Source organism: Microtus oregoni, unplaced genomic scaffold (genome assembly GCF_018167655.1).
Source record: "Microtus oregoni isolate MIOR12 unplaced genomic scaffold, Mior012 000048F_ref0000485, whole genome shotgun sequence".
NCBI lineage: Eukaryota > Metazoa > Chordata > Mammalia > Rodentia > Cricetidae > Microtus > Microtus oregoni.
Window position 1 is genome coordinate 17,657,791 of NW_024543222.1, and position 25,672 is coordinate 17,683,462.

Here is a 25,672-nt window from a genome sequence, read left to right on the forward strand (position 1 = left end):
CTATCAGCAGACAAACATTTTTTAAAGATACATAAGATAATTAAAAGGGCAGGGAAATGGGGCTGGAAAAACCTTTCGTTTTGAATTTAACTGTAGCCTACAACTACAATCAGTGTTAATGTTTACTGAGCACTCAGGCATGTCAGAACTCAGTAAGTACTCATACACTGGGTTATTTCTTCAAGGATGGCTGGCTTCAACACTGGAGATTTCAAAGGTAATAAAACAGAGCACAAGAATTAGAATCGCAATGCCTAACTTTACATTTAGAAATCTTAAGCATCGTCTCAATATTTCTGTATTAATTACATCACAAAATCTTAGAAAATTTGAGAAGAGCTAGCAAATAGAGGCATTTAACACCTTCTTCTCCCACTCTCAAAAAAAAAAAAATCACAAAGGTAAGTAACCATGTTGCTTAATTTTTTAGAAATTGGACCTTAAAAGTACTTCCCAGGACCTGCCTATTTTAGTTTATCACTAATAAAGCCTTTCTCCAAAGTTTTAATGATAACAATTTGATGGGAGATGTAAGCTAGGAATAACTAACATGGAGTAGAGTACTTACCTTTGAGCTCCGTCATAATAATCCTGTGTCTTGCTAGAAGGCAGCACAGGGGCCTTTATAATTTTAGAGCACCAATTTGGAAAAGTGGCAGGCCCACTGAGGAGGACTCAAACACATGATCCTATCTCCTATCGATATTAGTTACCCATGCTGTACCAAAGTCAACAAATAGTTCTTTACAAATTTTAAATACTGGTCAGGAAGGCGAGATAAGCCTTTAACCACAGCAGGCTAGAGGCAGAATCAGGAGGATCACAAGTTCAAGGCCAGCATTGTTTTACAATTAACACCCTCTCTCGAAAAGAGAAAAGAGACAGGAAAGAAGGAATTTGAGTAGAGAACAGTTGCAGTTGTAAAGTAAAAATTTAAGACTTCTTTTGTGCTGTTTTGAGATTCTACAATTTGTAGAAAGACAAGAATACGAAAAAAGATGACATGGTCTACTTTTCAACAAAGCGAGTAACATTCTAACAAAAAACTCAAAAGTCATACATACTACTGTTCTTTTGTATTTAGAGACAGAAACATCTTTCTATGTAGCCCAGGCTGGCTTTAAATTCAAAATCTTCCTGCTTCCACCTCCTAAAAACTCAGGTCTCAGGCCTATGGCTTATGCTTAAGGTTCTTTTAATATGTAAAGTGCACTTCTAACTCAGGTGAAAGAATGAACTGACATGCTTTTGTGAATCATACAGCTAAAGACCTTTCCAAACCAGGGCTCTCAAACATGTATTAGTGAACAGTATTCATCAATTTTCTGCAAGAAATTCATAATTATATGTATTATATATGTATATACATAATATATATATTATGCATGCATGTATATGTATGCACATATGGATACTAGGTTGGTATAAGTTGTCTTTATCACCTCCTACCTTATTTTTTGAGACTCGATCTCTCATTAAAACTGCTAATAAGTGAGGCTGGTTGGAAATCCTGGGATAATTCTGTCTGCCTCTTCACCACAACAACTAACAGTGCAGGCTGCCAATCAGAATCCACAGTATCATGCTTGTGCTACAAGCGCATTACTCACTGAACAATCTGCCAATTCTCAGGATAAAAAAACTGGGGTGGAGTATTATGTGTCTAAGGTATATGTGCATGATAGAGGGTGTCTTCCCTAATCACTTCCCGCCTTACATATTGAGGCAGGGTCTCTCACCATTTTGGCTAGTCCTGTCTCCTGGGATTACACCCGTGCCACTCCACCTATCTGACTTCTCCATGGCTCTAAGAGATCAACCCAGTTCTCACGCTTTCACAGCAAGTGCTTTACGATCTGAACTATCTCTTCAGATCCCCAAATTCTTAATTTTATATTTTATTTTGGTCATCTGAAAACAATTTAAGTATACATTTTGGATCTAGATGAGCTCTTTATAAATGTTTATGATAACCAGAGATGTAAAATGATTATAATTTGTGCTAAGCAAGAGTGAAATAGCTCATATATTTGAAAGTTTCCAATAGTTAACCTCAGCACCAGTGATCACACTTCTGAGTCTTTATTTTGGGGTGTTGTGTATTATAGGATATTCAACAATATCTTTGAATCCCATTCAACTTGATCCCAAAAGTATCACCTCCTAGTTAAGGCAGCCTGAAGTATATCTAGACAACAACTTTCAAGTGCCCCTTGGGGAGTTATTTCCAAGCTGCTAACTCCTGTAACTGATAAGAATGGTGAAGCAGATCAGTCAACATAAAGTATACAGGAGAATGAATGAGAATGTCAAAATCTAAGAATGAACGCTATAACAATTTCTACTACACTTAAGTTGGCAGCTATGTCACTGAGGTATTAATGTCAATATGAATTTTATTGGTTCAGCACTTCTCCTAAATATTTTGTATAAAAAAACTTTCCTCTTAAAAAGCAACTTTGAGAACTGGGGACAGCCCAGCAATCCTAACACTGGGTGGGTATATGTGGGGTAGGCAGAAGGGCCCATCCCAAGCTCAAGATCAGCTTGGTCTACATAGGGAGTTCCTGAACCATTCAGCAAGACCTTGCTTGTCTGAAAGCAATTTAAGTGAAGTAACTACCAAGAGTCCAAGAAGGTGGTCCTGGGTATTATAAGAAAGCAAACTGGGTAAGCCACGAGAAACAAGCCAGCAATCAGCACTTTTCCACGGCCTCTGAATCAGTTCCTACCTCCAGGTACCTGCTCGTACTTCCTTCAGTGATGAATTGTGACCTAGAAAATAAGCCCTTTCCTCCCCAAGCTGCTTTTGGTCATGGCGTTTCCCCACACAGAAACTCTAATTGAGACAAGAAGGGTTTGTTGTTACTAAGACACAGCATATCTACTTTGATTGTCATCAGGATTCAGTCATTTTCCAAGGAATATGGAATAACAAGATGACTTGCTGACAGGAAATAGTAGCCATAACTCTTACACTCACAGGTTCAGAAGACCACAAGTCTAAAATGTTGAGAGAAGGAGAAAAACTGACATAAAGCTCTCTCATTGGTCCTCGGCTCAATCGCCACATTAAAAACAAAAAATTAAAAATTAAATCAAAATCACAAGCATTACCTAAGGTTTAAGAAACTCACAATTTATTATTTTACTTAAAATGGTGATGGAGTGGCAGGGAGAAGAGGGTATCTATGTTGGAACAGCTCCCATGGTAAATGGGAGCTAGTGTATCAGGTAGCCAAAAGTACAAACTGGTTGACACAAGAAACCTATCACACTCATAAACATCAACGGTTATAACAAGAATCTTTTTCCTTGACACCAAGTAGTTATTCCTTACCTGCTTGTGTGCATGATCATAAGAGTTAATGTGGTTGTCAAATTCCTGGTGTTTCTGATACTGTTTATCACAGAGTTCACAGTAAAAGTTGGCTCTAAGATCTTCTAAGGCTTTGGCGATTGCCTTTTCTTTGTCAACGTAATCCTGTTAAGAATCACAAAATACAAACAAGACATAAACTCCATAGGATTTAGACAGCTATTACTCAAACAGAAAGAAAAAATAACTTTCCGTAAAATTCAATGGCACTGATAAATGCAGGATAAAACACAAGGGGCAATTTGGTAGGGTAACACTTTATATATGTATTAACAAGTGTTCAAGATAGTGTAATTTTATTTCATTTTTGGCAATATGGTAGACAAAACCATTCTCTATTTTGTCCTTAACCAAAAACCAACTGGATTCAATATAAGGCACAATTTTAACCAGGCACAGTGTTGGTACATGCCCATAACACACCGTAGGCTGACAAGACTTCCTTGAGTTCAAAGCTATCCTTAGTACATAGTGAGTGCTAAGCTGGTCAGGGCCTAGAGAGGGAGCTCAGATCCCCTGGAAATGGAGTTAGAGGCAGTTGTGAGTTGCCATGTAGGTACTGGGAATTGAATCCAGGTCCTCTTTGAGACTAGCGGGAGTCCTTAACTGTTAAGCCATCTCCCCAGCCCCATTATGTCACTATATTTTACTTTTAAACCAGTAACTGGAATAGAGCATATACTAAACAGGATTACTCAGCAAGAGAAGTAAGATCTATCCAAAGGACTCAAGGTTTAACATTAAAAAAAAATTAATCAGTGTAATTTATCATAAAGAGAGGAAACCTGACATGATTATTCCCAGAACTCAAGAAAAAAAATAGTTTAAAAGCTGGGTGTGGGCTAAGTGGCAGCAGCAGCACATGCCTTTAGTCCTGGCACTCAGGAGGCAGAGGCCGGCGGATCTCTGAGTGTGAGGCCAGCCTGGTTTACAGAGTTGAGTTCCAGGACAGCTGGAGTTAGACAGAGAAACCATGTCTTGAAACAACCACCACCACCAAATAAATAAATAGGCAAATTAAAAAAAAATAAGAAAATAAAATAAAAGTGAGCTTAGAAAGCACTCAAATCTCAAAACACCAGCAAGAAATCTTCAAATTTTCCATTTTATTTTTTAAAAGTTTCATTTTTTTCAATTTCATATGTATGAGTGCTTATTTGAATGTCTTGAGGCTTCACCTACATGAAGTGCCTGTGGAAGCCAAAAGAGAGCATTCGATCCCCTAGAGTTACAGATAGTTATGAGATGCCATGTGGGTGCTGGGGATTGAACCCAGGTCGTCTGGGTGCTCTTAAGCACTGAGCTCTTTCTCTAGACATTAAAAACAATATTAAAAGTATTTGTTTTGTTTGTGTAATGTGGAGCATGCTTAGGTATGCTGAGTGTAAGAAGGTCAGGACAACCTTGGGTACCTAGGCTCACCTTCTACCTTGTTTGGGGCAGGCCTCTCTTTTGTCACCAGTCTATAAGGTCCACAAGCTTCCAGGGATCATCTTGTCACTGCCCCTATTTCTCCACCTGAGCACTGAAATCAGACACGCACTGCTACATCTGGCATTTTGTAAGATGACCTCAGTTCATCCAATTTTTGTAGTAAGTGCTTTACATAGTGAACCATCTCCTAAATACCTTTTTTCTTTACTGAGACAGTCTCATTGTGTGACCCTAAGTGCTGTACTAGAACCTGTGGCCTTCCCCCGCCAAGTGCTTGGGAATACAAGTGTGTGCTGTCATGTCTAGTACCTTGCTCTGCCTCTTAAATGCTAGGAAGACAGGCAGGCACCACTATGTCTGAATAGCCTGGATTTCAGGAGTCCTTATAGGTATGTTATCACCTCAATCTTTGTTGTTTTTTCATCTTTAAGTCTATTTTATTTAATTTTTCTCATCTGTTATCTATCTTAACAATGGAAGAAAATAATAGATCTTTGGTTTCCAAGACTGACAAAGACTCTGACTAGTATATCACCCCTTTCTCTTTTCCATACTAATGAAAAGTCTAGATACCTAGGCTAAATTTATAGGCACTTCAAAGCAGTGAGACTTTGAAAGATCTTCAATAGATCCTTGAGTAGGCAGGCTATGGCTTTACTTTCCCTTTAAATGGCAGAACATATTTGTTTTAATCCCCCTTTCCCATTTTCAGCTTAAGTACAACAAAAACATCATTTCTGCATGATAACCTTAATAAGATCTATTTTTATCTTCTAATTTGCCCATTTTATGACAGAGACTGGACATACTATAATACCCTGAAAGGAAAGTTTCCTGAACGTTTATATGCTTGTTCTAAACTACAGTTTGTTATGAACAGTCCCTTATAAAAAGAAACTACTGTGGACTAGAGAGATGGCTCAATATTTTAAAGCACTGGTTGCTCTTAAAGAGAATCAAGGCTTTGTTCCCAGATCCCAACATGGTGGCTCCTAGTCATTTGTAATTTCAGTTCCAGGGTATTTGAAGCCTTTTTCTGAACTTTGAGGACATCAGGCATACATGTGATCCCAGCATTCGGGAAGCAGAGGCAGGAGGATCTGTATGAGTTCAAGGCCAGCCTGGTTTACAAAGCAAGTTCCAGGATAGTCAGTGCTGTCACACAGAAAAACCCTGTCCCAAAAACCAAAAAGAATCCAACTTCATGCCCACATGGAGAAATAAGAGATAAACCTGTGCTTCAGGGCTGAGTGTAATTACCAATGAAAAAGAAAATTCTTAAATTACAATAAAATACCTCATTCAGGATTGGTGAGATGGCTCAGCAGGGAAGGACACCTGTTGCCAAGACAGAGTCCGAGTCTGATCTCTGGGTGGAAAGAACCAACCCTGGGAAGTTGTTCTTTAGATTTTACGCACACTGTGGCATTATATAAAATGAATGCCTGCTCCACAAAAATACTCTCATCCTTTTCCTTTTTAAAAAGGAAAGCCTCCAAGGATTCCTACCCCCTCTTTTGTTGTTTTGTCTGTTTTGCTGCTACTATTTGACTTCTTTGTATTTCCTACCTGGGACTAGTATTTTCAAACACAACACAATTTTCCAACACAGATTTTACTGCAGGAGAAAATAAAAAGTAACTGCAAACTGAGATTAACGCAATCACCAGCAAATGTAGACAAATGCTATTACTCAAGGAACCCTTTTCACCAAAAACAAACACCTCTTCTCTGTGTGGACATTCTCAGACAACAATAACTTTGCTCAAGGTACCTTGTACTTTTGTCTCAGCTCTTCTGTGTCTTCTTTTTCTACTTCTAGGACACGACGCCGTTCGGTAGCATCTTCGGCATAATCCAACTTGACAAAAATAGATATATTTATTCTTTTTCCTAAAGTACCCCAGAATTAGCTACAAAAATATCATTTACATAAGCGTAATGCTGTGTTGGAAAGCAAGAAACTTATGTTTTCTCAGTCCTTAACCTCTTTCCTGACAGGTCTAACAGACCCAACTATTGATAACAAGACTTCAGTTGAATATTCACCACCCATATTTCAGATAATAAGATGGTATCGCGGACAATAGCTGTAACCAACTCTACATGGGCAGAGCTTCTACCACACATGTGTTTTAAGCACAAAGCAACACTGTCTATTAAAACAAGTCCAGAGTCTGACCTGGTCTTTCTGTATGATACTAAGAAAACACATTGTTTACACCTCAGTTAAAACAGGGGGCAGTATTTACATCTTCTGTGCTTCAAAAATAGCACAAAATGAAAATATAAAATATATTTCTAGTTAATCAAAGAAAAATTAAAATTATGTTCACCTGATAAATATATGCTTACACTGATATGAGTTTGAAATGAAAGCCGATTTTATATATCCCATAAAATTAAATTTGCTTAATGAGACCACTTTACCTCCATTTCCATGCGACCCATGCCCATGACATCATACTTGACAACGATTGGAATAGGGTCTGTTCTCCCTGTAAAGGAACACAGAATCAAGTTGAGGCGTATAATTAGGCCAACAGCTCACTTTAAACATTAGGTTTGGGTGGTTAGATCTTGCCTTGGAGTGCAGAGACCAGAAAGCTACAGTGAACCAAACAAAAGCCATTCTCACAGCTTACATCCAATCCATCCTTTCTTGGATTAATCCCAACCAACCATTTTTAGTTGACCTCCTAGCTGGAGAGAACTCCAGGTAACTATGGCAAAACTAAGCAAATGAATGGGGGAAATGTCAATGGCACCAGCAAGTTTATCACAAAAACTTTAGAAGTTTCTTTTTCTGTTTGTTTTTATAAGACTGTAGCCCAGGTTGGCCTCAAACTCACTATATAAGTGAGGATGACCTTGAAGCTCCCAAATACAGGGATTACTGACACCTAGCCCAGCACAAGCTCTTAAAGGATCCCAAGTAGCAATGAGAACAAATTTGTGCCAACATCTCCTTGTCATCCCTTAAAACTGGTGATGAACATCTTAAATGCTTGAATGGGGGGGGAAAAGAGAACATTGAAAACAAAGGAAACCAATACAATTATAACTCAGTATGTTTATAAAAAATATTTTTCAAAAGATCTTTTCTAATCCAATGAAAATTTAAATAAAAACAGCTACTTGCCCTTAGGGACAAGATTGGTTTTATTTTAAAACTGGTGCCTGAGGTCGCATTCTGTAGAGTGAATTTACCACTGGCTAGGGATGGTTATTGGTAAGCTGTGAAAAGGACTAGTTGCGAAGAAAATTGACTTTCGACTAATTGATCTATGCTGGAGATTTTTTGAAAATATATATTTAATCCACTCATAACCAGCCAAACAAAGCAAATGGGGCAGACAAGCACTTTACTACCACAGCTGTTTTACATCACAATTTGCGCTTTCATTGTGATGTAACTGAAAAGGACTTACCTTACCCAGGTACACCTTTAGTGAAAAAACACAATGTTTACTTCCCTCATCATTTCACTCAGTCTGGTGTAAACAATTGTTTTTTTTTAAATTTTATTTTTGTTGTTATACACGCGCGCGCGCACACACACACACATATACATATATTATACCTTTGGGCAAGAAATTCAAGTTTTGTCAGGCTAAATCTTAGATATTATCAAAGAAAAAAATTTTAGACTAATTGGTTTGTTAGGATCCCAAAGAAAAAACAAAATAACCAGCAACACTTGCGTCTGGTCTATATATTTATGGAATTAGTATTTTTCATCTTTAAATCATACTGAAAAACAAACCCAGAAGCTTAACTACTTGTCAACAATATTCTATTATTGACACTCAGAAGTTTAACTGCTTATCAACAAGATCCCATTATTGTTTTTAATAAACAGAAAACAAGCAATTATCTTCATAGTTAAAAACAAAACAAAAACCCCACCCAAGTAATAACAAAAACTTTCTAGAGCACAGTCTTCTATTAGATCTTTCCCAGACTGCCAGTCAAATATGATGAAAGCACAGTGCTCCTTCTGCCCAATGGTATAATAAATAAGCAGTGACTGCAATCTTTAGCAAAAGGACCAAGGTAAAGACAGGTTATAAAAATGACTTCCTAGGTGCAATATCACTTTCATAACGTCTCAATCAGGGATTTACCGGTAAAAACAAATAGTCCAATGAAACAATTGAAAAGAAACATCAAAGAAATTTATTTTAGAATATTTTTTGATTGGTCAGAATTTATTTTGGAAGAATAAACAACGTTTTGGTACAGATTGATTACCTCTGTAAACCCCTGTTTATAAATTCTGCATTAGTACTTTTGCCTTCTAAGGCAGTCAAAGTTTGTTTTAACTTATTTATAAATTGCAGTAGCAAGTGCTAGTGCCCATTACACTGGGGTGGGGAAATCAAGTTTTTTGACAGTATTAGAATTTAACATTCTAACTGATTCTTTTTGGCAGTTCTAACATAGATACATCCCTTCTTAACATTACCCTTCAATGAACAAGGATCAGACAAGTTGCATAAGGAAAGGAAAGGAAAATGAAAAGACCAAGCAGAAGGATGAGGCTACGACAGAGAGTAAGCCTAACATATTGGTGCACTGATGACAAAGGAATAATTCAGTCTGAAAATAAAAATTACCACTGCTAAGTTTACCATCACCACAACAAGTCCAGGATCATAACGCTGTAAAAAAGAAACACCGTCTGTTAGGCAGAAACCATGAGGGCAGGAAACAGGCCTTCTAAGGCAGACAGGATGGGGTAAAGTACTGGTTGGGTTTTGTCCCTCCCCCGACTTCAGTGAGGACAGAGGGAAGACATTTTGTGCTGCAGCAGCTGTTTTTGTACTGGTCAGGATGGGGTGTGAGATTTTTTTACTGCGACTTGAGAACGTGAACAATCTCCTCTTCAATAACACAGGGGGGGGGGATGGGCTGGGATGTCAATCTGTTTAAAGGGAGAAAACTAACTCTAGCTTCTAATCTTTCATTTAACTTATTCATTCTGGCAAATCAGTATTCAGGGTGCAAGATGGGACTCCTTAAATAAGTTACAGTAAAGAATGGATGGGATCAACCAGACACTGACCAGGTAATTTTTTCACAAAAGAACTATAAGTAGCCTGGCTGACGGGGCTTCAAGACCACTTCAAAATAGTTAACAGAAGTCTAGAACTGAACTCTGTTAAGAATGAGTTAAAACTCTAAGTAGCTCTGCTCAGATCTTTGCTTCCTGTTAAAAGACTTCATCACCAACATCTGTCCTTCACACATGACTATACCAACCTTTGAAAAAGAATTCCAGAAAACAACAGCCTCAAAAGAACCTCATTTATAATTTCTCCAGAGTTAACTCATGAAAAAGATCCAAACTACAAAACAATCTGAAGATGAAATCACTGCCTACGTGAAGCAGTAATTTCCTAACATTATTAAAGTGACTACACAACCAAGAAAAATCACCCAAGGAAAAATCACAGTGGGAAAAAGACACCAAAGAACATATACAAGAAGGGGTGGTACCATTTTTTAAAAATCCCTTACTTCTTCATTTCTAGCCAATGACTGATCCTACCATAAAAAGTATCACTTAGAGGAGCTGGAGAGATGGCTCAGTGGTTAAGAGCACTGGCTGCTCTTCCAGAGGTCCTGGTATAGTCTGTACACACCCGTTTGTAACTCCAGTTCCAGGGTATCTGAGTCCCTCACACAGACACACATGCAAAACACAATGCACATAAAATAAATCATAAATCATAAAAATAACAGAATAAGTAACAATTTGTAATGATCAAAAATTTTTTAAGGGCAAGTAGCAGTAGCCAAACTGTGTTCCCTCAAAGAGCCAACTTCTTTTTAAAACACTGAGCTAAATTCAGTTCAAAGTGTGGAACTTTTTAAAATTTAATTTCTATTATTAAAAACATGTTTGTTGTGTCTATAAGAAGATGAACTGTGGACAGTTAGCTGGCTCAGTGGGTAGAGCATTTGCCCTGGAAGCTGGTAGCTTGAGTTCTGGGATACATTAAAGGAAGGAGGAGAGATCTACTCCACGTTCAGAACCTACCTGGCTAAGTGAGCTTCCCGACCAAATAACCATACTTTCTAAATAAAAATGGTAAATGATGTTTTACTAATAAACTGAAATTTGTTTATGGTTTTCTTATTGTTTTTTGTAGTAGTGGGTTTAGAATCCATGAACTCTCAAATGCTCTGTCACAAAGCTACAAGCTCAGCTCTAATGATCTAAGTTTTTATTTCCATTGTGTGTATCTATGCTCATAGATATGTTTGTGTATGACTGAACTTTGTATGTGTTTGAACTGGTATGTGGATTACTAAAGTTCAACCTCAGGTGTCTTCTCTGGCTTTCTACCTTATTTATAGAGACAATGTCTCTCAACAACCCCAGAGTTCTCAGACTGGCTGGTAAGCCAGCAAGCCTCAGTGATCCCTTTGTCTCTACTATCTCCATGTTTATACACATGGACTGGAATCCAAATTTTAGCAACTTGCAACACAAGCACTTTACTGACTATTCATCTCCTAGCCACCCTTATGTGAATACTGTTTATATCAAAGAACTCCAAAAGAGCTAGGCATGGTGACTCACACCAGGAATTACCAGCACTTGGGAGGCTGTGGGATGAGAACTACAGCAAACCTGAGGTTAGCCTGAGCTACATAGTGAGTACTAGGCCAGCCAAAGCTGGAGAGTGAGACCTGGTCTCAAAAGCAAAGTAAGGAGAACCACCACCACCACAACAAAGAATATGTTTACAAAGTGACAACCTGAACGCCATAGGTTTTTTTTGTTTTGTTTTTTTTCCAGATAGTGTTTCTCTGTGTAACAGCCTTGCTGTCCTGGAACTCACTTTGTAAACCAGGCTGGCCTCGAACTTACAGTGATCCGCCTGCCTCTGCCCCCTGGACACTGGGATTAAAGGAATGTGCCACTACTGCCTAGCTTCACTTCAATTCTAATGTCTAAATGGTAGAAAACACTTGGGGTGCTATACAGCTGACGCAGCAGCAGCAATTAGTATAAAAACCTTGACAACCAAATGGCTTCTTGCAGTTCTATCTCCTACCACTGGGGGTGTTAAGTGTTCCATAACCACAACGAAAAGCTCTTACAGTCAGGATCATTCTAAAACCACCGAAGACTTTCTAGTTTCATGTAAACCACTTTTCTTGTACTTTTCACTGTTATCCTCCCCAACACACACAACTATTAATTCTTCAGTACATCTTTTTAGGACTGTCCCCGCTAAAAGGTTGGGCTATAAAAATCTCAATTCTCCAAGAAGAGACAACTAAACAGTTAGAGCCTTCTTACAGCCTGTAAATGGCAATTTTTAATTGTCAAGCTTTATAAATTTAAATTACTACACAGAAGACAACTCTTACCACAGTCTTCACAAGGTTTAATAATGCGCAGGTGCACATGTCTAAGAAGGCCACAAGACAACTTCCAGTATTGTTCCTCAGGCACTATTCAAGCTGTTTTTTTTTTTTTTAAAAAAAAACATTTATTTATTTATTTATTATGTATACAATATTGTCTGTGTATATGCCTGCAGGCCAGAAGAGGGCACCAGACCCCATTACAGATGGTTGTGAGCCACCATGTGGTTGCTGGGAATTGAACTCAGGACCTTCGGAAGAACAGGCAGTGCTCTTAACCACTGAGCCATCTCTCCAGCCCCTCAAGCTGTTTTTTGAGAAAAGGTCTTTCATGGAGTTTACCATGTAGCCTATCTTGCTAGTCAGTCCAAAGGATCTACATGTCTCTGCTTCCCCAGCACTGGGACTACAAGGGTACCATGACCAGTTTTTTTGCAACCTCAGTTCTAAGGATCCAATTCTTAAAGGTCTTTCAAGTACTTTACTGAATCAACTATATACTCTGCTCAGAAATATTTTTGAAAAGTGACCTTCTCCAGATATGGTGGCACATGTTTATAATACCAGTGCAGAGGCAGGAGGACTGCCAAGCGTTCCAAGTCAGCCAGGTCTACACATAGTAAGCTTAAAGTTGTCCAGGGCTATATAGTGAAACCTTATCTCAAAAACAAACAAAAAACAAAACATTAAAAACCTAATAGGCACATGGAGTTTCCTGTTTGAAAATAATCATCGGGGAAGCATTTCCCCAGGGTCAGCAGCACACAGTGAATACATGATACAACTGTGGTCCAGGGGGACAGACTACTTCCCAAGCTAGCACCAGATCTTATCAGCATCAACCACCTGGTACATGTACATGTTTTGCAGGCATGAAAGATGGTAGTACATTGAATAATTAAGGAGTCTTGTACTGAGGTTCCATGGACAGAACTACTGACACCAGGCAATATGTAGCAGTATCAGAGTCCCTGCAAAGCAGCCCCAAGAACTCATCACATGAAGGTGAAGCCTCCGCTGCAATGGAAATGATGGGAAAACCCTAGAGGAAAGTTGCAGGCATGGAATGGAGCTGGCCCAGAAGGGCTGTGTGTGCTCTCTAAGAGGCAGACCTGCAGCAGCAGGTTACTTAAGCACTCTGGAGCCCAGATGATTCTGTCATAAGCCCCAGCCACTGGACCTGGATTTTCATGATTTGTTCCAGCCTTTCTTTGCTGTGCCCTCATTTCTCCCTTTTGGAATGGAACTGTCTACTCTGTGTCACTGTACATAGATGTACACAAATGTGACTTTGATTCTACAGGGTTTCTGTGCAGACTGCCTTTAGTCTTGGAAGACCTTTTGGACTTCTGAACTGTGGTATGACTGTTAAAAGACTATGGGGACTTTTAAGAGATGGACTAAATACATCCTTGATTATGAGTCTTTAGGAATCAGGGTGGACTGTTATGATCTAAAGTAATGTGTTTGTAGCTGACAAAAAACAGTTCAGCAGGTAAAATGTTTGCTGTGAAGCCTGACTATGTGAGTTCAATCCTTGGAACCTACGTAAAAGTGAAAGGAGAAAACTAACTCCATAAAGTTGTCCTCTAACTACACACACGCCACAGCATTCAAACATACACACCACACTCATGGCTGGGCACCGTAGTGGTGCAGGCCTTTAATCCCATCACTCAGGAGGTAGAAACAGACACACACACATACACACACACACAATCTGGATTTCTAGATTATTTTTAAAAATTCAGATTTTTGTCAGGTATAACTGTGCATGTCTTAATCCCAGCACTCAGGAAGCAGAGGCAGTCAAGAGTCCTCTAAGTACAGGTCAGTCAGGTCTACATTGGGAGAGTCTATGTTAAGGAGAAAAGAAAAAACAAACAAACAAATGAAAAAAGAACTAAAAAAAATCATCATGTGCCTGAACTGGGTGGTGGTGGCGCATGCCTTTAATCCCAGCACTTGGGAGGCAGAGGCAGGTGGATCTCTGTAAGTTCGAGGTCAGCCTGGTCTACAACATCTAGTTCCAGGACAGCTAGGGTTGTTACGCAGAGAAACCCTGTCTCAAAAAACCAAAAAAAGAAAGAAAGAAAAAGTAATCATACATCACTTGGAGGCAGATGCAAGTGGACCTTTGCAAACTCAAGGTCAGTCTGGTCTACTTCATGAGTTTCATTCAAGACAGCCAGGGATACCTAGAAAGACCCTACCTCAAAACAAATGGACAACAAATCAAATTTGCAGGACACAGGTGGTAGGTAAATGCCCCAAATCCCCATACTCTGGCGGCTGGGGCAGGAGGATTTTGATTTGAGGCTATTTCAGGGTACAGAGTGACACTGTTCACAACTTCGAAAAAGGAAAAAAAGATCCTATGTGCATGGGAGATATTACATGTTTTCTTTTCTAAATAATATCCCCTGCTACTTATGTTGGTAGTAATCTTTTCATTCTTTGTTGCTGGAGATAACTTTGATATGTAACCCAGGCTGCTTCTGAGTTTTTTATTCTCCCTATTGCAGTTTTCCAAGTACTGAGATGATGATGATTATTTTTGCTTTTCAAGATAGGTTTCTCTGTGTAGCTCCAGATGTTCTGGATCAGGCTGCCTGAAACTCAGAGATCCTCCTGCCTCTGCCTCTGCAGTGCTAGAACTAAAGGTATGTGTCACCACTGACAGCTAAATTATACTTTTTTTTTTTTTTTTGGTTTTTTCGAAACAGGGTTTCTCTGTGGCTTTGGAGCCTGTCCTGGAACTAGCTCTGTAGACCAGGCTGGCCTCGAACTCACAGAGATCCACCTGCCTCTGCCTCCCGAGTGCTGGGATTAAAGGCGTGCGCCACCACCGCCCGGCCTAAATTATACTTTTTACTTGGTGTTCTAATCTTCCTTAGGATTTGGGGTATGGTTCAGTTGGTACAGTGTTTGCCTAGCACACACAAAGCCTTGGGACTGACCCCCAGCAATGCATAATCTGTAATAAACTGTAATCTCAACACTAGATTAGCAGAGGCAAAATAATCAGAAATTGCTCAGAGGCATCTTCAACTACACACTGAGTATGACTCAAGGAAGCCTTGGCGGCATGAGTCTATCTAAAACCTACCAAAGGGGGTGGGGTGAAGCAAGCAAACTGCAAACCTGATGACCCGAGTTCAGTATCTGAAAATCAATTGGAAGGAGAGAAATAATCTCTTCAGGTTGTTCTGACCTACACACACACACAACACATACAGATAAATGTAATAAAAAAATTTAAATAAGATTAATAATAGCGAATGTTTCTCATGGAAGAAACATCAACAATCCATAGATATCTGTTTCATATACCTACTAGCAAATACATTTGACCAGATGTGAAATAGTTGCCTGCTTCAATATTCTTGTAACTTGAGATTTCTGCATGTTGAATTGTTAAACAAACTAAAATTCTAAGTTAAGTTGTTCAATTCTTTAGTGTCACCATCATATACTTGTATTTGTTTTGTCTGTCTCCCCATCAGCTCTAAGTAGGCATGGGTTATGATTTACAGTTCTAGTCTCCTCACCCCCAGGTTTGTGTCATATAGCCAGGACAGCTTGCTTAGGAACCTTCTGCCTTGGCCTCTGAAGTGCTGGGATCACAGGACCACCCCTACCTGCCCAGCTCCTAACTTATCCTCCCCTTCCCCCTCCAACTTACAAGTATTCATTTATTTCTTTATTGGTGGTGGTGAATGTCATAGTGTGTACATGAAGATCAGAGGTCAACTTGCAGGAGTCAGTTCTCTCCTTCCACTATGGGTCATGGGTGTCAAACTCAGTTTGTTAGGTTTGACAGCAAGCACAATTACCTACTGAGGCATTTCACTAGCTCCTGATCTTCCTTGAAGAATTAGTGTAGATCTAGGCTATTCTGTCAGTAAATATACATACAATAAAAACCATGAAAGTATCAACAAACAACATGCAAAAACACATTAATTACTAATCTTTAGAAACTTAGTTTAAGAAGGGCAAAAGAAATACACAAATAATAAAAATTATAAATGATGGAACACTAAAAATTACACAGAAAATAAAACAAAAGAAAAAAATTAAGGAGGAAACTAGGCACAGTGGCTCACACCTATAATTTCAAAACTCAGAAGACAGAAAAACACCTCAAGTTTGAGGCCCACCTGTCTACACTGTGAGACCAGGTAAAGGTACTTGCCATCAATCTGACAATCTGAGTTTGATCCTCTACATGGTAGAAAGAGAGAGCTAACTCTCAAAAAGGGCTCTGTTACACAGATAAACCCTCTCTCAAAAAGCCAAAAGGAAAAAAAAAGAAAGGAAAAAGCTAGTTTGTGAAGTTTTTTTACTACCTAATTCAGCGTGTAGCTTCTAGTGAATTTATATTGATCACTTCAAATTTCCAAAGAAAACATCATATTAGAGCCATTTCCAAACTGTTGGAGAGTAAGGTAGATAACTGTCCTGTATTACAATTCTATCATCAAAGTTGAAGGATCCAGCAAACTGTTTAGGCATACATCATATAGCACACTGATTAAAGGCATAGGTGTGTGTATATATATATATAAAAACAGGTACCCAGGAAGTGGAGGCAGAAGACCTGCAGTTCAGGACCAGCATAGTTCACACAGAGCCACGGGAAAACCTTATCTCAAAAAAACAAGCGGGGGGGGGGGGGGGGGGGGGGGAGGGGAGGGCTGGAGAGATGGCCCAGCAGTTAAGAGCACTGACTGCTCTTCCAGAGGACTGGAGTTCAATTCCCAGCAACCACACCACGTGGTGGCTCACAACCGCCTATAATGAGGTCTGGTGCCCTCTTCTGGCCTACAAGCAGGATACTGTATGTGTATATATCTTTAAAAAAAAAAAGAGTTAACTTTCTGATCTGAAAAATGGGAATTTTATCTCAGAGACGTAAGAATACTACGATGTTTATAGGCTAGCCTAGCTAGCCTGGTGTATACAGAGGCAAAACTACCTCTGACCTCCATACACATGCCCCACACATAAAACACACACACATCATCATCCAAGATTTTCCTAAAAATTAAACTAATCAATAAAAATGATCTCTAAAAAATATTTCATTTATGTTGGGCATTGTGCACACATCTTTAATTTCTAGCACTTAGGAGGCAGAGGTGGATGGATCTCTTTCAGTTTGGGGCCAGTATGGTCCCAGGGCAGCCAGGCCCGACTCTAAAAAAACGAATGAGTTGGGCAGTGGTGGTGTATGCCTTAATCCCAGCACTGAGGAGGCAGAGCCAGGCGGATCTCTGTGAGTTCAAGAGCTAGTTCCAGGACAGGCTCCAAAGCTACAGAGAAACCCTGTCTTTAAAAACAAAAAGAGCTACAGAGAAACCCTGTCTTGGGAAAGAAAGAAAAGAAAAAAAAAAATAAAAGAGAACAAACAAATAAAAAAAAAATGTTTTTCCATTTAGTTAGCCAGCACAGTGGTATATGCCTGTGATTTTGGCATTTGAAGGTAGGGACTTGAGGATTGGGAATTGAAGGTCATCTTTTACCATACAACAAGCTTTGAGGCCAATCTGACCTACTTGAGTACCTGCTTCACAGACAAAACTGTAATTATTCTTCCAAATGAATTTACCTTGATAATATCCAAACTGCTTCTATAACTAAGTCACTTCTTCTCCCCCAACCCCCACATGTGTGTGCATCAAAGGTAATCCCCAGGTTGTTCATAAGGTGCCATCTACCTTGTTTTTAGAGACAGGGTCTGGTTCTCTGTTTGGCTTGGAAGCTGCAGAGTTATCTAGGATGGCTGGCAAGCTGCCAGTTTCTGCCTCCCTGGATGAGTTTACAAGTGTGCACTACCATGACTGCCTTTTTCAGAGGTTCTAGGGATCAAACTTAGATCTTCATACTTGCGTGACAAACTCTTTACTGACTAAGCTATTTCCCCAGCTCCACATTCTTTTCTACGTAACTAAAAAATACAAAGTAAAATGATAAAAACAAAAATTACCTACTTTCACTTGTTCTCAATTTCAATCTAAAATTATTATTATGCCATGAACTTACTACATTAATTAATATCTTCACATATCCTCCAATTTTTTTAGTGGAGACAAGGTTTCTCTGTGTAGCTAGCCCTGCCTGTCCTGGAATTTGCTCTGTAGACCAGGCTTGTCTCGAACTCACAGAGATCCTCTTGCCTCTGCCTCTTTCAAGTGCTGGTATTAAAAGTGTGCACCACCACTGCCTGGCATATCCTTTAAATTTTAATTTTTATCACTTTTCGTTACATGTATCTGTGGATACATGCACATGAGATTGTCTGAATCTCCTGGAGCTGGAGTTACAAGCAGTTGAGTCACCTGATAGGAGTTCTGGGAACCAAAACACAGTTTTCTTTAAGAGCAGACAGAATATGTATGCTGTTAAATGCTGAGTCATCTCTCTAGCTCCTTGATGTACTCTTTAAATATGATGGTCTCTATAATGAAAAACAATCTTTTCCATTATATTCTTTCTCTCTACAGTTCACCGCTCCCCTCCTATTCTTCTGCAATCCCTTTCTTTCTTAATTTTATTACTTTTTGCTGTTGTTTTTTGAGACAAGGTCACCAGGTAGTTCTGGGTGTCCTGGAACTCATGGTGATCCACTTCTCAAGTGCTGGGATTAAAGGCATGTGCCACTAGGCTGGACCCATTCTCATACACACACACACACAGATTTTTCGAGACAGGGTTTCTCTGTAGCTTTGGAGCCTTGTCCTAGAACTCACTCTATAGACAATGCTGGCCTCCAACTCACACAGATTCACCTGCCCTGCCTCCCAAGTGTTAAAATTAAAGGCATGTGCCACCACCGCCAGGCATTAAATTTATATATTTTTAAAATTTTATGTATATGAGTGCTTTGCCTGAATGTGTGTATGGGTACCATGTACATAGCTGGTGTCTACAGAAGTCAGAGGAGAGGGCTGGATCCCTGGAACTGAAGTAACATAGTCACTAGGTGCTGTGAACTAAACCCTGGTCCTTTACATGGGCAACAAATGCTCTTCTCTTACCTGCTATCACTCCAGCCTCCCTCCACCTTCTTTTTAGCTTTAAAATTTAGACCTCCTAGGGCTGGAAATATGGTTCAATGGCTAAAAGTACATACTATTCTTCCAGAGGACTGGAGCCTGTAATTCTGGCTCCAAGGGATCCAACACCCTCTTCTGACCTCTACTGGGAGCCCCACACATGTGGCATATAGTCTCAAAGAAACACATATATAAACAAAAATAAAAGAAAATCCTAATTTGTTTTAAGATTTGTTTGTTTTATTTGTGTCAGTGTTTTGCCTGTATACACATGTGCACCATAGCTAAAGGTCAAAGGCATTAATTAGATCCCTAGGAAGTGGAATTACTGACGGTTGTTAGAACCACCATGTAGATGCTGAAAAGTAAACTCGGGTCCTCGAAAAAAGCAACGGGTGCTCTTTATCACTGAGCCATCTCTTACCTCTAAAAACAAATTGAAAAAAAAAAAATTAGGCCAGGCAGTAATTGTGCCTGCCTTTAATCTCAGCACCTGGGAGGCAGAGGCAGGTGGATTTCTGTGAGTTCGAAGCCAAACTGGTCTAGAGAGCTAGTTCTAGGATAACCAAGGCTATACAGAAAAACTGTCTCAAACAAAAGCAACACACACACACACACACACACACACACACACACCAAACAACAAAAATAGACTCAAGAATTCTAATTTTTACTTACTATCTAGTTTATCATTAACTACTAAGAAGATTCTACTAAGAGGATTAAAGATAGCCAGATGTGTTCGTTTACAACTATAATCTTAGCACTCAGAAGGTTATGGCAAAAAGGTTACAAGTTCAAAGCCAGTCAGGATTTTGCTTTTAAAAAGGCTCTCAGAACCTGAATCTTCAGCCGGGCGGTGGTGGCGCACGCCTTTGATCCCAGCACTTGGGAGGCAGAGGCAGGCGGATCTCTGTGAGTTCGAGACCAGCCTGGTCTACAAGAGCTAGTTCCAGGACAGGCTCCAAAACCACAGAGAAACCCTGTCTTGAAAAAAACCAAAAAAAAAAAAAAAAAAACCCAAAAAGAACCTGAATCTTACTAAACGTTAACTCAGAAATTACTAAGATTAGGCTTGTCTTTAACAAATGTACTAAGTAAGACCTACTTAGATCACCAGGGAGCGGAATTGGTGCTTCTTAAACTACATGAGCTCTGTGTAATCTAAAGCTATGGAGACAACATTGGTCTCAAACTACAGGCCTCATACTGGAAATCATGACTCTTTAACTTCCAGAGGCTTGGGTCACAACACACCCCAGACTAGGCACAAGCCTTCCTGACAATGCATACCTTGCTTTGTGATTCAGAGGAGCTATGTTTCCTGACCTCCCCCATTCCATTCCTATTTTCAGTATCAGCTTTTTCTGAAAGGAAAAAGGGTATAAAGTAGATTTAAAGTCATGCTTAAACTGAGATGGCAGATACTCAGTAGCTGTGGGACTTTTCTAAAATGGTTTCAGTTTATAAAATGAGCATACTTAACTTGGCCCAGTTGCTCATATCTATAATGCCAGGACTACGAAGACAGGGCAGCAGGGTAACTGAGAGCTGGAGGTCAGCACCGGCTACACATTGAAACCTCATCTCAAAACAACCAAATGAGCCAGGCACGATGTGATGCTCACCTGTGATTGATCCCAACATTCAGAGGCTGACCCAGAAGGATCAAAAAACCTGTATCTGGAGCTGGGTGGTGGTGGCGCACGCCTTTAATCCCAGCACTCGGGAGGCAGAGGCAGGCGGATCTCTGTGAGTTCGAGACCAGCCTGGTCTACAGAGCTAGTTCCAGGACAGGCTCCAAAGCCACAGAGAAACCCTGTCTTGAAAAACCAAAAAAAAAAAACAAAAAAAAAAAAACCACACCTGTATCTGGGCTGAGTGGTGGTGGCACACACCTTTAATCTCAGCACTTGGGAAGCAGAGACAGGTGGATCTCAGTGAGTTCCAGGCCAGCCTGGTCTACAAAAAGAGATCCAGGACTGCCAGAAATGTTACACAGATAAAACCTATTTCAAAAACACCAAAACCAAACTAAACCAAAACGAAACAAAACACCATCAACCAACCAAAAAAGAAAACAAAAAAACAAAAAACAAACAAACAAAAAAGGGCTGGAGAGATGGCTCAGTGGTTAAGAGCATTGCCTGCCCTTCCAAAGGTCCTGAGTTCAATTCCCAGCAACCACATGGTGGCTCACAACCATCTGTAATGAGGTCTGGTGCCCTCTTCTGGCCTGCAGGCATACATGCAGACAGATTATTGTATACATAATAAAAAAAAGAAAAAGCAAACTCGAAATCTGTCACAATACTATGTAGAGAAAATTGATCAATAGTGATGGGGAGATGAACAAATTGGTGGAGTGCTAGTCTAGCACACAGAAAGTCCTGGTTTCAATCCCTAGCACTTATAAGACTGGGTGTGGTGGTGCATACCCATAGTATCAGCACTCTGTACACAGCAGGATCAGGAATTCAAGGTCATTCATGGCTATATAATGACTTTGAGGCCAGACTCTCTGAGACTTTGTCTCAAAAAAGTGGAAGGAGGGGGCTGGAGAGATGGCTCGGAGGTTAAGAGCAACAGTGTCCACTCTTCTAGGGGACTGAGGTACAATTCTCAGTACTCATATGGCAGCTCACAACTGCCTGTAACTCCAGTTTCAGGGTATCCAACACCTTCATACAAACATAAATGGAGGCAAAACACAAATTTGCATAAAATAAAAATAAATGAATCATTAAAACAAAAAAAGCAGAAGGAGCCAGGCGTGGTGGCACAGATCTTTAATCACAGCATTTGTCCTTAATTTTAGTACTCGGGAGGCAGAAGCAGGCAGACCTGAGTTCAAGGCCAGCTTGGTCTACATAGTGAATTCCAATATAGCCAGAGCTATGTAGAAACACCCTGTATCAAACACCACCACCACCCCAGTACACACGCCCAAAAGAAAAAAAAAAATCAGAAGGAATGAAAACAAATCAGGGCTGGGAAGAGGAGGGCTCAGTAGGTAAAACACTAGCCATGTAAGCATGAAAGCCTGAATTCAGTCCCCAGGACCCAAAGAAAACCAGATACAGTGATGGCTACTGAAACCCAACCCAGAAACTCTTGGGTCAGCTAGCTTAGAGTACACAGCACATCAGGAGAAAAAGAGAAAAAAGAGACCCTGTCTTAAAAAGGAAGAAGCAAAAAACTAATTCCAGAAAGTTGTTCTCTAACCTCCAGGTGTGCCATGTACAATGTGCCTGAATATGCACGAATGTGCACACATACACTCAAACTAATTAACAAAAAACTTACAGAAGTATAAGTTTTTTCTTATTAAGTTAGTGAAAATGGGGGTGCAATCAGTGGCAGTGGTAGAACACTGTGTCACATGCCACAGATAAAAATGTCAGCACCAGACAGTCTCCCCAGTACCTGTGCCAGTAGTGCTAACTATCTAGGAGACTAAGGAAAGAGGATATTTTGAACCCAGGAGTTCAAGACCAACCTGGGAAACACAGTAAGATCCAATTTCACTATTAATTAATTTAAAATTTTTAACCAGCTACCATGAAGATATGGATTCAATGACCAACACTGCCAAAATAAATAAAAATTTGACGTGTATGTACATGCACACCAGCACAAGGGTTTCAACTTTTAGAAGATGCACTAAAGAGCAATTCAAAATCTCGTGCCTTCACAAATACAAATACAGAAGATAGTCATGTGTTCCCACAGAATGAAGAATGCCTCCACTTAATACCTAAGCTGTGGATGACGTTCCCTTTAACACAGTTCTCAGGAACCATGATATTCCAACACTTACCTTCCAGTGTTGCAACTAAAGGCATGCACCACCATTCCTGACTTAAAAACAGTAATTCTTGAGCTGGTGAAGCTCTAGAACAAGTCAGGCAAGATGGTACCTACCTGTAATCCCAGTACTTTGGGAGGCTGAGGCAGGAAGACTACCCCAGGTTTCAGGTCAGTCTACTATGCAGTGAATTCCAGGCCAGCCTTGAGTATAAAGTGAGACTTTGACATAAAGGCTTCAAGATAAGATTAAGATTTTAAGATATAAGCAAAACTAAAACACACAGAAGATGAAAGCATAGACATTAAGAGACTAGTAGACCCAATATATACAAGTCACATTAGATACTAGGGTCCAATACTGGAAAACAGACTGGCAAGATGAAAGTAACCCAGGTTATGATATTCATAACAGACCTGAAATGGATTACTTCTAATTCAGTTAAAACATCTAACTACGGAGTTAGAGATGGTTCTGTGGGAAAAGTGCTTGCCATGATCTCTGGGATCCATATGGGAGGAGAGAACCTACTTAAGCTGTTCCCTAACATACATGCATGCAAGCAGGAATGCAGGCACACAGCAAATAAATAAATAAATAAAATTTAAAGGAAAAAAAAAAAGTCTAACAAGATGATCCTGTGGGTAAAGGCACCAAGGCCAAGCCTGACAACTTGAGTCTGATCCCCATGACCCACACTGTAGAGAACCAACTCCCACAAGTTGTCCTCTGATTTCCATATCCGATGTATGTACCCCCCCACAAACTATAAACAGATAAATGTACTTTAAAAAAAAAAACAAACGTTTAAGATATCTAAAGATGGACCCAGGTAGGAGCAGCAATGTGTGCTTGTAATACCAGCACTCAGAAGGCAAGGTAGGAGCTACAGGGCAAGATCCAATCACAAAACCACAACACTGCTCCCTACCCAAATGAAGTACTTCTATACAAATGTAACTGAAAATCCTTATTCTCAAGAAGACCAAAGCAATATTCAGGAAAGTCATATTCTTAATTTTGTTCAAGAAGAAAGTACACAAAGTCAGGTGTGGTAGCTAACTCTGACAATCCCAACAAAGAACTTGACTGGCTGAACCAAACACAAAGGAAAAATAATATAATAATACAACAAATCCAGTTTACAAAGCACAATTTTTTACAAATTACAATTTTATGTCCGGATACAGAGAACAATTTACCTTATATCTTAGCATCAACATGCCCTATCCTCAACCTAGCCAGTGTCCACTACCTATACTGGAGCACCAAGGAGTATGGAGCCACCTGTAAAAGCTTTGCATGGGCCGAAATAGCATTTCAACTTTTGAACAACAACAATAACAAAAGTTTAAGAGATCATGTTTAAGTTTTAGTGAATGGTTATATGTTCAATATGTTAAGAGTCCTAAATTCAAATAATAAAAGTTGACAAGTGAAACTAAAATTTACAATATGTGAGCCTAGAATTCCTACAGTGAAAGTATGATACCAAGAAGCATTACCATTTTATTAGAGTAACAGGCTTTCTTCTACAACTACTACTCACAGCAAAGACTTAGAACAATGAAAAAGCCTGTTAAAATTACCTAAATGTACTATTACTATGGTCTATTCTAATCAAATACTGTTAACTGGAGAAAGTTCCAAAATCCAGCATAATACCTGTACATTGTTGAATATGATAATAAGAAATAAGCTATTCCTGAAAATAACTCAACCCTTAATCTTTGTTTTGTTTTTCGAGACAAGGTTTCTCTGTGTAACAGCTCTGGCTGTCCTGAAACTCGTTTTGTAGAACCTGATTGGCCTTGAACTCACAGAGACACCCCGAGGACACTTAATCTTTAAAAGTTTTTTTATTAGCTATTTTCAAAAGGTCAGCAATGTAAATACACTTAACACTACTAAACTACACCCTTAAAACGGCCAAGTGAAGCCACCCAAGCAGTCAAGAGGACAGAGGCCAGGGCTACATTACATAGGCCCTGTTCAAAAGAACAAACAGCAAAGCAAGAAGTTAAAACAGAGGAAGCTTGGGATGCAGCTCTACTGTAGAGGATGGACATAGGATATATGAAGTCCTGGGATGGATACTCAGAACACAAAACAAAGAGGAAGACAGGAAAAGGAGAAAGACGTTATTATAGAAAAATTAGTTGTATGATTTATCACAACTGGACTAGAAAAGAGGCTGGGTGCGGTGGCAAAAGTGTGTAATTCCTACATTTAATAGGCTGAGGCTGCAGGGTCACACAGTTCAGGGCCAGCCTGGGCTAAAAGGAGGCCCTGGTCCATCCTCACCTCCAACCCAAGAATAAGAAAACAAACAAGTAACAAATAAAAGCTGTAATCTCAAAATTTAAGAAACAGAGGCAAGAGGATTGCTATAAAACCAAGGACAGAGTCTACATATCAAGTTTCAGACTAGCCATATAATGAAATCCTGTCTCAAAAGAAAAGAAAAAAAAACTGCAAATAAGCTCTAAATTTCCTTTCTATTTATGTATTTATGAGTTATTGTGGGTTCATTAAATGCATATTACAACGGAGCTGGAGATACAACACCAATAAAATCTAATTCATTTTTTCACAAAGACTGCA

At 39.5% G+C, this 25,672-nt stretch overlaps 1 protein-coding gene across 5 annotated transcripts in view; it reads right to left on the reverse strand.

Moving 5' to 3' along the window:
* Gpatch8 (G-patch domain containing 8) overlaps window positions 1–25,672 on the reverse strand; it is a 71,918-nt gene that overhangs the window by 20,836 nt on the left and 25,410 nt on the right. For 4 of the 5 annotated variants that reach the window (XM_041635720.1, XM_041635721.1, XM_041635726.1 and 1 more), the window contains 3 exons: window positions 7,244–7,311; window positions 6,588–6,674; window positions 3,341–3,484 (listed from right to left, as the gene is read on the reverse strand). In XM_041635720.1, coding sequence (XP_041491654.1) covers window positions 3,341–3,484; window positions 6,588–6,674; window positions 7,244–7,311 — 299 coding nt within the window. Of the gene's footprint in view, window positions 1–3,340; window positions 3,485–6,587; window positions 6,675–7,243; window positions 7,312–9,432; window positions 9,478–25,672 lie in introns of all 5 variants that reach the window. The other variant, XM_041635723.1, reaches the window with a different exon arrangement.